Genomic DNA, 12,627 nt, shown 5'->3' with positions numbered 1-12,627 from the left:
CAACTCCTTTCCCGTGGCCTCATGCGTTAGTAAAGTGTCCATCGTATGCACACTTCAGAATCTTGCCTGTAGTAGGTCATTCATTGGCCCTGTCCCAAATGGCACCCTAACCCCTCACGGTCTTCCTCTGAGTCCGCACTTTCACGAAATAATGCTGCTTTGACTGCCAGGAAGAAGTCCACTGCGTAACCCGCACCAGTGTTGGCTCGGCAGAAGTGCGCATCGAGGGCGCATATCGGCCTCAAAGGGGGGCGCTCGCGAGCACCCTTCTGAGACCTAAAATGACAAATGGGACACCCTGCGGTCTCGTTGACTTAAAGGTAGGGTAGGTAAGAATGATCTAAAGCACTTTTGTCCAAATTTGTTTAAACTTTCTTTATATGTCAATACATAATTAAAATTTAAGTACTCTGAAAAAGAGAGTATAAAAATCGAGTGACTCTAGACTTTTTAATCTGCAATAAACACCGCTCATTATTTTCGTTCGGGCCGAAACAAGTGATTGGCTTGGGCGACTGTCACTCTCTCTCGCTACCATGGCTACCACCGCTTTTGCTCCAGGATCTGCCCTTTTTCATTTTGATTATACATTTTTTTGGTTTATGTTTTCATGAAGCATGTCTCACTAGCACACATAGCTGCCTAATATAGCCAACATAACATTACTTAGCATAAAGTTACAATGTTATACACTTAGCGAGCCATTAGTAGAGATGATAAATACTCAATATGCTTAGCTCAAGTTGATCGCTGTCGTGTTGAATTTCGCAAAATGTAACTTTAGATAAGGGTAAAAGCTAGTACATCGCATCCAGGAACTTTTTTTTTTAACTAAGTTAGCTTTAGCTACTACCCTCTGTCTAAACTCCTTTACCATGTTCACCGGGAACTTTACCTGCACGTTTATTTCGGCCCTTGGTTTGTTTTTATATTCTCTACCAATGTTTATGTTGTTGTTTTTATCTTGTATCTGTGTGTGTCGTAGACACTGTGTTGGGTGTGTATTTTAAACTTTACCAGTATCGTTATTCTAGCTTGATAGTGAGTACTAAAAGACATCTTATTTGTTTATATTCATAATGATAAAGTTAGATTTTTTATTACATGTGATTCTGACATGATGTCACTACATGCACTCTGTTCCTTCTTCTCCGCTCGCCTCAGGTAAATAATGCGTCTTTCAGCTGATCGTGGTCGGCGTAGCGCGTTCATGTGTTTTGGGGGCGTGGCTTTGGAAAGAGCCCAGAAGGGAGAAGGTGGAGTGAATGGAAATAATGAGCGGTCTTTAAAACAGTCGTGAGAGGTCTACAGACACTTAATTTTATACTTTCTTTTTCTGAGTACTTACATTTTAATTATGTATTGATATATAAAGAAAGTTTAAACAAATTTGGAAAAAAAGGTTTTTTAACCAAATCCTACCTACACTACACACGCATGAAGTGTGCCATTTGGGTCAGGGCAATTTTTTCTCCTCGTTTTAGAGTAGCCTACTGTGATTTTGGACAGAATTCTTGTCACATGCTATTTTTATAGTAGGGAAGTATGCGATTACGGATGCAGCCTTAATACGCGCATGCTTTTACTTTTCATTTCGAGTGTGTGGAATATGGGCGAGTTCCAGATATTAGCCTACCACATGAACTGTAAAAACAATTCCTCCCACAACATTGTGTTAACACGCACAATTAACATTTTAGAATTTAAAAACAAACAAAAAAAATCTCTCTTAGGATTATATACACACACACACACAGGGTAAAAAAAATAAATTATATATAGCCTATAGATATATAGATGACATTGTATTTTGTTGAATATCTAGTTTTAGATAGAAAAGAAAAAAACTGTTGTTTTTGGATTTGTGGAGTAAAAAAAAGTTATGGTTTAGTAAAATAAAAATAAAAAAATTTGACCCTTGGGGTAAGATGACCACCCTAGATTCTGCACAGAAGGCGCCATGTGGCATGTTAGTGTTAGCCAAAAATTTTTTGTTTAATACTTTATTGCAATTAATGGGATTAATTTAATATTTCCATGAATTAGATGTACATTTCAGACATCTTCACTTCCATTAAAACCTATAGATTGAGTGAATTTAATTTATGAACTTAAATTAGATTTCACAAGGTTTCTATTAAGACATAATAGAATAATTTTACCTTTCAGATAAATGTCTTTTACTGAGATTCTGCTTTGTCTGTCATTGGTTATTCAACTAAATTGTCAAATAAAATTAAAATGGAATTGATTTAGTACAGGGGTGTCCAATCCTGCTCCTGGAGGGCCACTGTCCTGCAGAGTTTAGCTTCAACCCCAATTAAACACACCTGAACCAGCTAATCAAGGTCTTACTAGGCATACTAGAAACTTCCAGACGGGTGTTGAGGCAAGTAAGAGCTAAACTCTGCAGGACAGTGGCCCTCCAGGACCGACTTTGGACAGCCCTTTTTAGTACATTGACACTAAGAAAATATTTAAGTATATCAAAAGTAACAATTGAATGTCTTACCCCTCTTAAAATTTGACATTGTGCTAAAACAATAAATTAGCAAAAGCACACAATTATAAAAATAGTAAATTTAAAACAAATACAATTTAATTATGTCATTAGAATGCCTAATGAATACGAACCGGGAAATTTATTGGCATGCTTGTTGAAACATAAAGATCCCAGTTGGGGAATTTCACTACACCCCTAGATAAGGGTTAAAAGCTCAAAACCATTGTGCTACATTTTAGGGCGAGCTTCTTGTTAAATATATATAAAAAAAAAATAAAAAAAAAAAGATAAATGGAGCCATGTTCAAGAATAGGAGGTAAACAGCACTTTTCCAAGTTTCATTTAGCACACAAAAGCAAATCAAAATATGTACAAGCAAGGTGCCATCGAACCTTTTAATTTTTAAACCCACTGTGACTGATATAGATCAGGACTATGTATATCAGCCACAGAGAGCAGCTCCAGCCTGCTGCAGAGACTGCTGATTCATACTTGTGCTTTTAAGGGCAGTGGAGCAACGCAGCAGAGATGAACACCACATGGGCCAAAGAACCCTTGGGAATGAACACCTCAGTGAACACGGATCATTCAAACACTTGAAACTATCAGTCTCCACCATAATGAGAAAACACTGTAATAAAGTGTCCCTCCACCTCAAACAGCAAATCTACGGTAATTGTCAACATTGAAGCATTTGCCAATTTTATGATGGGAACAGAACGGTAGAATTTTATAGAAAACCTTATTTTTAAAGAAAAGAGTACGAGAAAGAATGGGCTTTCAATACTTTATTTTGTCCCCTTGATACACATTTTCCTTATTCTCAATTCCATCCAAAGGAAAATTATAGTGAGGTAAAAGTGCTTCGAAACAAAAATGGCATAATGAATCTACATCATTAAATCACTACGCCGACATCAGAGAGCCGACATAACTACTCCAAAATAATAGTGCGACTTCCATTTCACTTTTTTTTTAAACTCACAATCATTAGCATCCTTACAGACAAACAAGACAAATAAAAAATAAAATAAAAACCACAAACAAAACAAAGTAAACAGTGTGCTGAACTCTACTTGCAACATTGCAAAAGGGCTTCAAAAAGACCTCAAACATCAAGACTTGCACTTTAGACAAGCATATCCAAATCCAATAAACCTCCCTTGCACACACAAATTACAGATGCATTCAGAGCGGTTACAAAAGCTCCAACACCTTTGTCTACTGAATAAAGGTTAACACTGGGGAATATGGAATTACAGCTGACAGAGGGGACAAAGAAAATAAAAAACACAATATGAATTCAATACACACAAAAGCATGTTTTCCCCATTTTCAACACTCCCTTTCCATGAAACATACTTTACACAGACTTCAAACAGGAAATGAACCAAGCCTCATCACACCATGCCTTATCTAAGTGAAGCGCATCTGAACGAGAAAACAAAACAATCACACTAAACAAATGCCATGTTTCTTTGAGTTTTCTAGATTTTAATACATATGATAAAAAAATAAATAAAAGACTTCAATATGGTGAAATTAATAATGATGGCCAACAACTACAGATCATACAAGTGCCCTTTATATGCAACAAAGTTCTGAAACTGAACTAGTTCCTTATTTTACTTAATATCTCAGTTGTAAGACATAGCACTTCAAACAGTTCAACTTACTTCTCAGGACGTTTGCTGAACAGAAGTTGTTGCCATCAAAACACACGGTAGCCCTTTGTGTCCCTGAGACAAAAAACAACAACCTTGTAGCTTGTGTTTAAAGGGCTTTGGAGTATGACAAGGCCTGTAAAGTGCATTTCTTTACATGGGTATTTTAACAATATGGCCGTAAAGAGTTTGAAAATGCTGTGTAGTGCACAGTACTTGCTTTGATTAGGATGATGTAGAAAATACATGAAAATTACAGAAGAACTGGAATGACTAGACAACTACACTCTGAAAAAGTAGGGTGTGACAGACTTGATAAATGTATGACTGGGACTAAATGCATTTTTTTTTTTGTTTTTTGTTTTAAAAGCACACCTTTGCATTCTTAGTTGTCTATGTCATTCATCTTCCTTCACCTTTATTTAATGGAACCAAATTGTTCTGAAACCAGAGAGGATTGAGCTACAAGGTCTTTACATGAATTTCACATACTCAGCTAAACCCAAATGGGTGACCACAAAAAGGCACATGTGCTGTTGCTGGTTCAAATATTGGTCCAAAGTCTGCATGTCCCAAAATTATACAAAAGGTGTAGTAGGGGCCCCAAAAAAAAAAAAAAAACATTTTCCCTGACAAAGAGTGTAAAACCCATTCCAGCTCAATACGCTTTGGGGTGTGACCCACTGAAAAGGGAGTCATTACCCTAGAAGTCTGTGACCGCTGATAAGAGAAGGAACGTGGCTCTCATGGTTATCTTGTGCATGTGCTTGTACAAGCTGAAGCAGCAGGAGCTGTGGCGCGTGAGCAGAGACTAAGAGAAAACCTGAGGGGCAGGGGGCAGCTGTCAGCAATTACGTAAGAGCAGCTAGTGGAGTACTAGACTTCTTTGAATGGACGACTGTCGAAAGAGGAACTACACGTGGGCATGATTGGTGGTGGTGGGGGGGGGGGACAAGAATAGGCAGACACTATTAAATACTGTCTAACATACAAAATAAAGCATGAAATTGATTTTACCCAACTGACAATTGCAATGTTCCTTAAAGCCATTACATCAAACTCACTGACAAAGGACCAAGACAGGAGACACTGAAGCCTAATAAAGGATCAACCTGGAAAGGAATCCACACCAACATGCCTTCACGTCCATTTGACTGAGCATGAGTATATCCCCCGGCTACAGCGGTGAACCCTCCCACACCCCGGTTACCAAAAAAGGCCTTGTGACATACCAGCGTTCACCGGTCATCTACAGTGATGCGAATCAGAAGCACAAGGAAGAAGCACATTCGCCCCACTAGAAATTCCACCCCACACGCTGTCCATTCAAGGCACATCCCGAGAGGTGCAGGAAGGGATAATTTTAGAGCGCTGTGACACCATTTGGCTAGGCTGTTAGCTGGAGGTCTTGTTACACACGACAGTGCTAAGTCTGCTAATGGCCGCAAAAAGCTCAGGAGGACCGATCATCCAACAGTTGATCCTTGTATGGACAACCATGGCCTCTCTGTCCCATTTCAACACGTACACAATATTAATGAGACGAAGGAAGATTAAACCATTAGATCCAAGGTTCCTTATTAATCGAGCTCATTAGAAGGACGTTCTGCTCTTTCTGCTCTATGGGAAGAGGACAAATCTTTTTGTACACGCTTCAACCAATTTCAATTTCTCACCCTTGGTGTAACTAGCAAGACTGAACAAGTTCACAAACTGCACAATTTCTCCAAAATGTACAGTGGTACACAAAAGTCATCTATGCATTCACACAGCAAACTGAAGCGCATTGCTATAAATACTTCAACATGATTCTGTTCACATTTCCATTCAAGAGAACTTTAGCTGCCCACTAGTGTACCAAAAAAAAAAACAATCAAAATCTCCTGATAACTAGAGACCTAAAATACCTACATCACCGGTGCTCACATTTTTCATCTTTTTTTTTTCCTCTCAAATTTTATATATATTTTTTTTCTCTGAATTTCTAAGAACATTCTTTTCTTTTTTTTCTTTTTTTTGGCCTTTATATTTTGTATCACAGGAAAAAAATATAACTTTGCCCCAATTTCCTTCACTTTTAGGGTTACAATTAAGGCACTGTGGGAATTGTTTCTCTTCAACATGGAAAAAAAATTAATCTCTCAGAGCAGGGACAGAGATGAGAGCAAACAAATCTGAAGCTTTATATCATTAAGGTAAAAAAAAAAAGAAAAGAAAAAAAAAAGAAAAGAAATTCAACCACTAAAATATACCACTTTGAATCAGAAATGTCTTGGCACCTCTGCAGAGAAGGAATTAAAAGAAATGGGAAAAAAAAACACTTGTCATTTTAAAGATCCTTTATGCCTAACAGAGGGAAGCATCCCTTATGGCCAAATATCCAGCTTTTGTAGCAAACTCATGGATTGTTGAACAAGAATCTTGTGTGTCTTAGTTACAAGGCAACCAAGTTGGAATGGACTGGTTACAAGAGGCCACATAGTAGTTGTTGAAGTTCAGGTCCCTGACATACGGAGCCGGCTGGTAGTAGCAGGTGACGTTGGACGCATCAGGTATGGCGTTCTGCTCGGCAAGCACCCGAAACGCCGTCAGCGAGATGAGGTTGAGTGTCTGCCGCCTCTCGTGTCCCATGAGGCACACGGTGCTCTCGTTCACGACCCGCCGCAGAATCATGAGGTAGTTGTACTTGTTCTTCTCCTCACCGACAAAGTGGCTTAGCAGATAAGCCTCCAGTTTGCGCTGTTGCTCACCAATGTCGGGAAAGTCAATGAAGAAACGGGAGCACATGTAGCGCTCCAGGGCCTTAAATTCATCTTCGTCCGTGGCCTTGAAGTCCCTCACTAGGAGGTTGCAGTATTTGAGCAAACCACCTCCGCGGATCTCCTCCGGCCGTTTGGTGGCAATCAGCTTGTTCCTGAGGTGGTCAAGAGCCACGGCAAAGTCACCGTACACGCTCTCCCCGACCACAGTAGGGTGGAAGTGCTGAGACATGGCGTTTTCTGAGAAGTCATAGTAGGACAGCACAGAGTCCAAAATGATCTGGAAGGAGTCCACGCTGAACTCGAACTGTCTCCGGATCGAGTCCACAAACTTAAGTTCCACATTGCGGCCATTGTTGTTGGACAGAGAGATGAGGGACCAACGGTCCTGCTCCGTGTAGACTTTGACCAGCTTCTGGACATAGGCCTCTTTCAGGGTCATAGGAGTGATCTTCTCTTTGTTAACCCCCTCGGGCAGAAAGTCTAACAAAGTGCTCAGAACCACATCTTTGATGAGCTGGAACTCCTCTTCCCGAGGAAGATCTACCCTGAAGATGACGTCCAGGTCTTTGTAGCTCCATCCAATGTCCTTTACCAGCACGTGGCTGGCAGTGGAGCCGTTCAGACGCACATCTTTGACTGTAATGCCCCTCAGCTCCAGACGAGTCCTCACCATCTGTACGATATCCTTAAGCCGGACCTCCAGGGTGGGAAAGTTGCCACGTCCGTGGACTGGCACGGCCTCTGTCAGCACATCGTTTAAGCGGCTCACTTGCTCCCAGGTAAGCACACTTTGCGACTCACTTTTGCTGCTGGATGAGGCTGAGGCCATGTTTGCCATCTATATGGTTTCCTAGAACAAAAGTGCAAAAACAATTTCACTGATTTTCAATTTTTAACAAAAAAACTATTGGTAACACTTTACAATAAGGTTCATTAGTTAACATGAACTAATAATGAACTGCACTTATAAAGCATTTATTTATCTTTGTTAAATGTTAATTTAAACATTTACTAATACATTAAAATCTTGTTAAAATTAGTTAGTGCACTGTGAACTAACATGAACAAACCATGAACAGCTGGATTTTTATTAACTAATGTTAACAAATGTTGTTCATGGTTAGTTCATGTTAAATAATACAACCTTATTGTAAAGTGTTACCAAACTATTTAGATAGTTAATATTTATTTGGAATAATGAGCCTGAACTGAAGTTAAACACCATGTAGTTAAGGAACAAACATTTTCTAACAGGTTCACCACTCTTATAACAAAAGCTAACAATGATTCTCAGGCTTTCCAGAAGGCCTAACAAAAACAGAACTGGAGCATTTATAATGGATAATGCAGCTGCCCCTCAGCTAATTCATCATGATTCTAATAAATACAAATAAAACGTCCAAACAAATACCATAAGTGCATTAATAAAATCATGCAATTCACAAATTATGAATATGATAGTCTGACAGGGTTGAGCTAACCAGCAAAGAATGTGTACAACATTCCTATCGTAATTTTAAAACAATCAGATGAAGAATTTTAAATATAGAAACGGAATTAAGAGAATACATTTATTAAATATATTACCACTAGGTTTAAAAAAAAAAAAAAAAAAGTATTGCCCCTACAGGATGAACTCTACTTACAATAATTAAGTAATAATGTTTTGATACAGCCTTTAAAGGAGTTAATTCCCATTGAAGTCTTACAGGGATATTTCGTTTGGTAACCACAATTGCCTCAAGCAGTAAAGGTTTTATAAGTTCTTTTTTTTTTATTTTTTTTTTTATGTTGTAATAATATCGGAAGATACATGTTAAATCTTTTGGATTGGTTCCGAGTTATGATGGAAATTACAAAACATTGATACATGGCTCTCAGCACGCGAACTCTCGACAATGTAAACTTAAAAAAAAAAAAAACATCACAACCACAGGCAAATGTAAGCAAGTAAAAACATACGTATAATGTTCCAAACACAATGCTCTTTACTCGGGAGTAGTAAGATGTATAACGTAAATGAAAAACACTCGCTTGAAACAAGACGCACATGAGATCCAAAGAGCCACAATCTGCCCGATATCAGCGTTCAAACCAAACAAACCACATAATATACATGCATTTAATTGGAAAGTTTCCGATTGCATCCAAACCATATAATGTTAGATCCAACGCGCTTATATGAAGTAAAAAATATGACAAACGTCGCACCTACTGTTCTCGGGAAATCCACTTGAAGTGCTCAGCAACGTGGTCGGCACAAAGTAGTGGATGTCAAATAAGGTTTAGCACCAGAACCTCCATCCATCTGTTCAGTCGTCAAACGCTAGAGCTTCAGTTCTGAAGAGCACACACATGCGCGCTCTCTTATAACTGAGTACAAAACAACCTGATTCTCCGCACCTCCACTGCGCACTATTTTTCTGAAGCCATGCCATCATCACGTGGATCAAACATACACATATTTATTTCGTTTAACAAATAAATCATCTCACTAATGAATAATCTGCATTGTACTTACCAATACTAGTGCGCAGCTCCACAATACAAGCATCTGTGGACTAAGCCTCTTTATGGAATTCAAAAACATACGGCGTTCTATTAGCTTGTATCAATGCGCCACCCGAAGCCTGTGATTGGCTGAAGAGGTTTTTGTGTTGCCAGGCGACCACAGGCACATGTCGAATTTGACGTCCGGTCTGATTAGCTAGTAGGTAGAGCATATTATAACCTTTGGGGTTTGATCAAATGATTCAGATATTTTAGATAAGCACCACTACAATAATGGGCGCAGGAATATTTAAAGCTCAACTTCTTTTTGTCAGTAAAAATTTGCTTATGTCTTATAATGATCACACATGTTACATCAATATATACATTTTTAAGGCAGAAACTGGAAACAGAGGAAGAGACATGCAGTTTTTGAAAGATACTTTTTCTCTAAAGCCTCACAATATTCAAGAATGTAGTCAGACTATTACTAAATATTCACATAGGCCTATACTGTACATAGTGATAATAAATATCCTACTAGTTAGCCTTGGGCTAACCTAACCCTGTTCCTCAAACCTGCTGATATTGAGTCGGTATCAGCAGAGAACAAACAAAGGCCTTTCAAATTTTGAGGACCACTTCTTAAGCATGCATTCACTATATTTGTGAGGATTTTTAAAATGTTGGCCCTCAAAAACATAACCCACACAGATGGTGTCTTATATAACTGTCAGAAAAACAGACACTAATTATTATGTCTTTGAAAAGCTGGAAATGTAGACATGAATGGCCCATATAGAAAGAGCCACATTGTGCTGAGTGTCAACTGTGGATGGTGAGTTTTGAGGGAGTAAAACAGAATAAGTGAGTGTAAAAGCACAACTGGAGAAACCTTACATGAAAGCAGTGTGACATCAGCACATATCGCTGATGCTTCTGAGGAAATCAACAGACCTAGTGCAGCCTCCAGTGGAAATATGAGGGAGGGATATTCCTGTCTGTTTGCTATCTTCTAAATCTTTTTTTTAAGCAATGATGAGGGTATAAATGACTCGAGAAAGCGAAACAGGAAATGACAGCTCAATCGCATGTGAGGAAACTCCAGTTTTGTGCGCTGGGTCTGAATCACAATCAGTTTTGTGAATGATTGAGAAAGAGAGAAAGAGAATGAGAGAGGAACGGAGAGAGGACTAGAAATTGGATCTAAGGGACTGTCCTAACAGTTTTGTGTTAATTTAACATGACGTCAATGTGAGGACTTACACATAATTATAGATAAGAAAAGCACACACACAAGATGCTATTTCCTGCACCACTGACATTTATGAGAGTGTCATTCCCAAACTGATTCAAACACACACAGCAATGAAAATGAAAGATTGTTATAGGTAACCATTGCACCATATCTTACCCAGTCGATTAAATGTTGACTTAGTAATAGCTTTTGTTTATACACTCTTCAAAATAAAGCTTCTTTATTGGCATCTGTGGTTCCATGGAACCTTTCCATTCCACAAAAAGATCTTTATAGTGAAGAAAGTTCTTTAGAGGTTTTAAATGGTCTTCACACTAAGAATTACTGTTCTTTGGGGAACCAAATTAGTTCTTCTGTGGTATTGCTGTGATCCCCCCCCCCCTTCTGAAACCATTATGTTTAAGCTTGAAGGGTGTTCAAATCCACAATTATGCTTCCGAAAAGTTTGTTGCATTTGCATTCAAATGAGGAGGAAGCATATACAATGTAGCCTACGTGAGAGAACTAAAGTATGTCAAAGCATCTGGGTTATTACTGCCCAAACTGGTTAGTGAACTTTTTTTAGTTCGATTTTTTAAACAACTTTTTAACAACCGAAAAAAGGACATGAGTCATAACCACATGATAAGCTCCATCACAAAAGTTTGACACTGCACTCACACATGAAGCTCAGAAATAGGCCTATACAATGACTGTAAACTCCTAAGACTAATAAAAAAAAGTTGAATGCATTTCATCCATATAGATACGATTCTGAATTTCTGAGATCTGAATCATGATCGGTCATTTCTTTCAGCATCATCAAACAAACTGCACCAAATGTCACAGTTAATGCCTTTGAGAAACATCTAACAATACATGGAGTCATATGAGGCTAATCAAGCATTTTCCTTCCCAGATGGATTTATAGAATAAATAAACTTCACAGAGAGCGCTGAATCGAGTAGAAATCAAGCAGCGTTTTGTTCAAAGGTGAATGTCATTTAGTTATTGAGGAGGGGCAATGCCACCTGCTGCAGCTGGGCCCAGCGCCAAGTGGAAATGACTCACTGTCCAAGCTACGGATGGTTAACCGGCGGCCATTAACACATTAAACACACTGAAGGAGGCGTGCACACGCACATACAGTCCATTAACACATTAAACACTCCACTACGTATGCGGACGTCCACGCAATTGTTTTTTTCCCCCCTCTGTCTATCAGTGACTCATAGTGACATTCATAATCCTCTCCTTCCCGTGACATCAGCAACCCTCTGGGATCTATTGATTAAAATTCAGAGCTCCTGAAATACAAAAACACAGGATGCACAGGGTCTCATGTGTCCTCAGGAGAAGGGTCCGGTTAATACTGGAGCACTGGCTCTCAACTGCTGGACAAATTCATCTGTCAGCTGGTAGAACCTAGTTAAAGGGAAAGTTCAGAATTGAAAATTCTGTCATCATGTACTCCTGGGTGACATTCTCTCTTCTGTAGAACATGAAAGATGATGTTATGGTGATAACCAAACGGTTTGATGACCACATAGACATTTCTAAATATCTATGTTCTCCAGAAGAAAGAGAGTCATACAGGTTTGGAGCTACATGACGGTGAACAAATGATAACAGAATTTGCGCTTTTGGGGTAACTGCACTCTTAAAAATAAAGGTTCCAAAAGCAGGCTTTTGCAGTGATGCCACAGAAGAACAATTTTAGGGTCCCAAAAGAACCTTTCAGTGTAGAGTTCCTAAAAAAACATTTTCTTCTAGGTGTGAAAAACAATTAAATCATCTAAAGAACCCACTATAAAGGCTACAAAAAACCTTCTTGTGCAATGGGAAGGTTCCATGGATGTTAAAGGTTCTTCATGAAACTGTAGATGCCAATAAAGAACCTTTATTTTTAAGAGTGTATCCCTTTAAATCAGGCAGATTGGTCAATGAGATGACACTCATTTTTTGTATTCA

General features: G+C 38.8%; 1 protein-coding gene across 2 annotated transcripts; it reads right to left on the bottom strand.

Moving 5' to 3' along the window:
* Positions 1-3,277: 3,277 nt before the first annotated feature.
* tent5c (terminal nucleotidyltransferase 5C) lies at positions 3,278-9,271 on the bottom strand. Of its 2 annotated transcripts, none has more exons than XM_079822027.1 (2): positions 9,141-9,271; positions 3,278-7,779 (listed from the first exon to the last, which is right to left on the bottom strand). In XM_079822027.1, exon 2 carries the CDS (start codon positions 7,765-7,767, stop codon positions 6,598-6,600), a length of 1,170 nt encoding a protein of 389 aa, XP_079678153.1. In that variant the 5' UTR covers positions 7,768-7,779; positions 9,141-9,271; the 3' UTR covers positions 3,278-6,597. The 2 variants fall into 2 exon arrangements, with proteins under 2 accessions (XP_079678153.1, XP_079678154.1); XM_079822028.1 differs by having other exon boundaries at positions 9,145-9,271.
* Positions 9,272-12,627: the final 3,356 nt, after the last annotated feature.

The sequence above is a fragment of the Gobio gobio genome, assembly GCF_949357685.1.
Source record: "Gobio gobio genome assembly, chromosome: 7".
Lineage (NCBI taxonomy): Eukaryota > Metazoa > Chordata > Actinopteri > Cypriniformes > Gobionidae > Gobio > Gobio gobio.
Note: the sequence above shows the minus strand (reverse complement) of the source record. Positions and strands in the feature narration are given on the sequence as shown.

Excerpts from the sequence above, each read along its gene's own strand:
- tent5c (XM_079822027.1), bottom strand. The coding sequence starts at position 7,767 with ATGGCAAACATGGCCTCAGCCTCATCCAGCAGCAAAAGTGAGTCGCAA.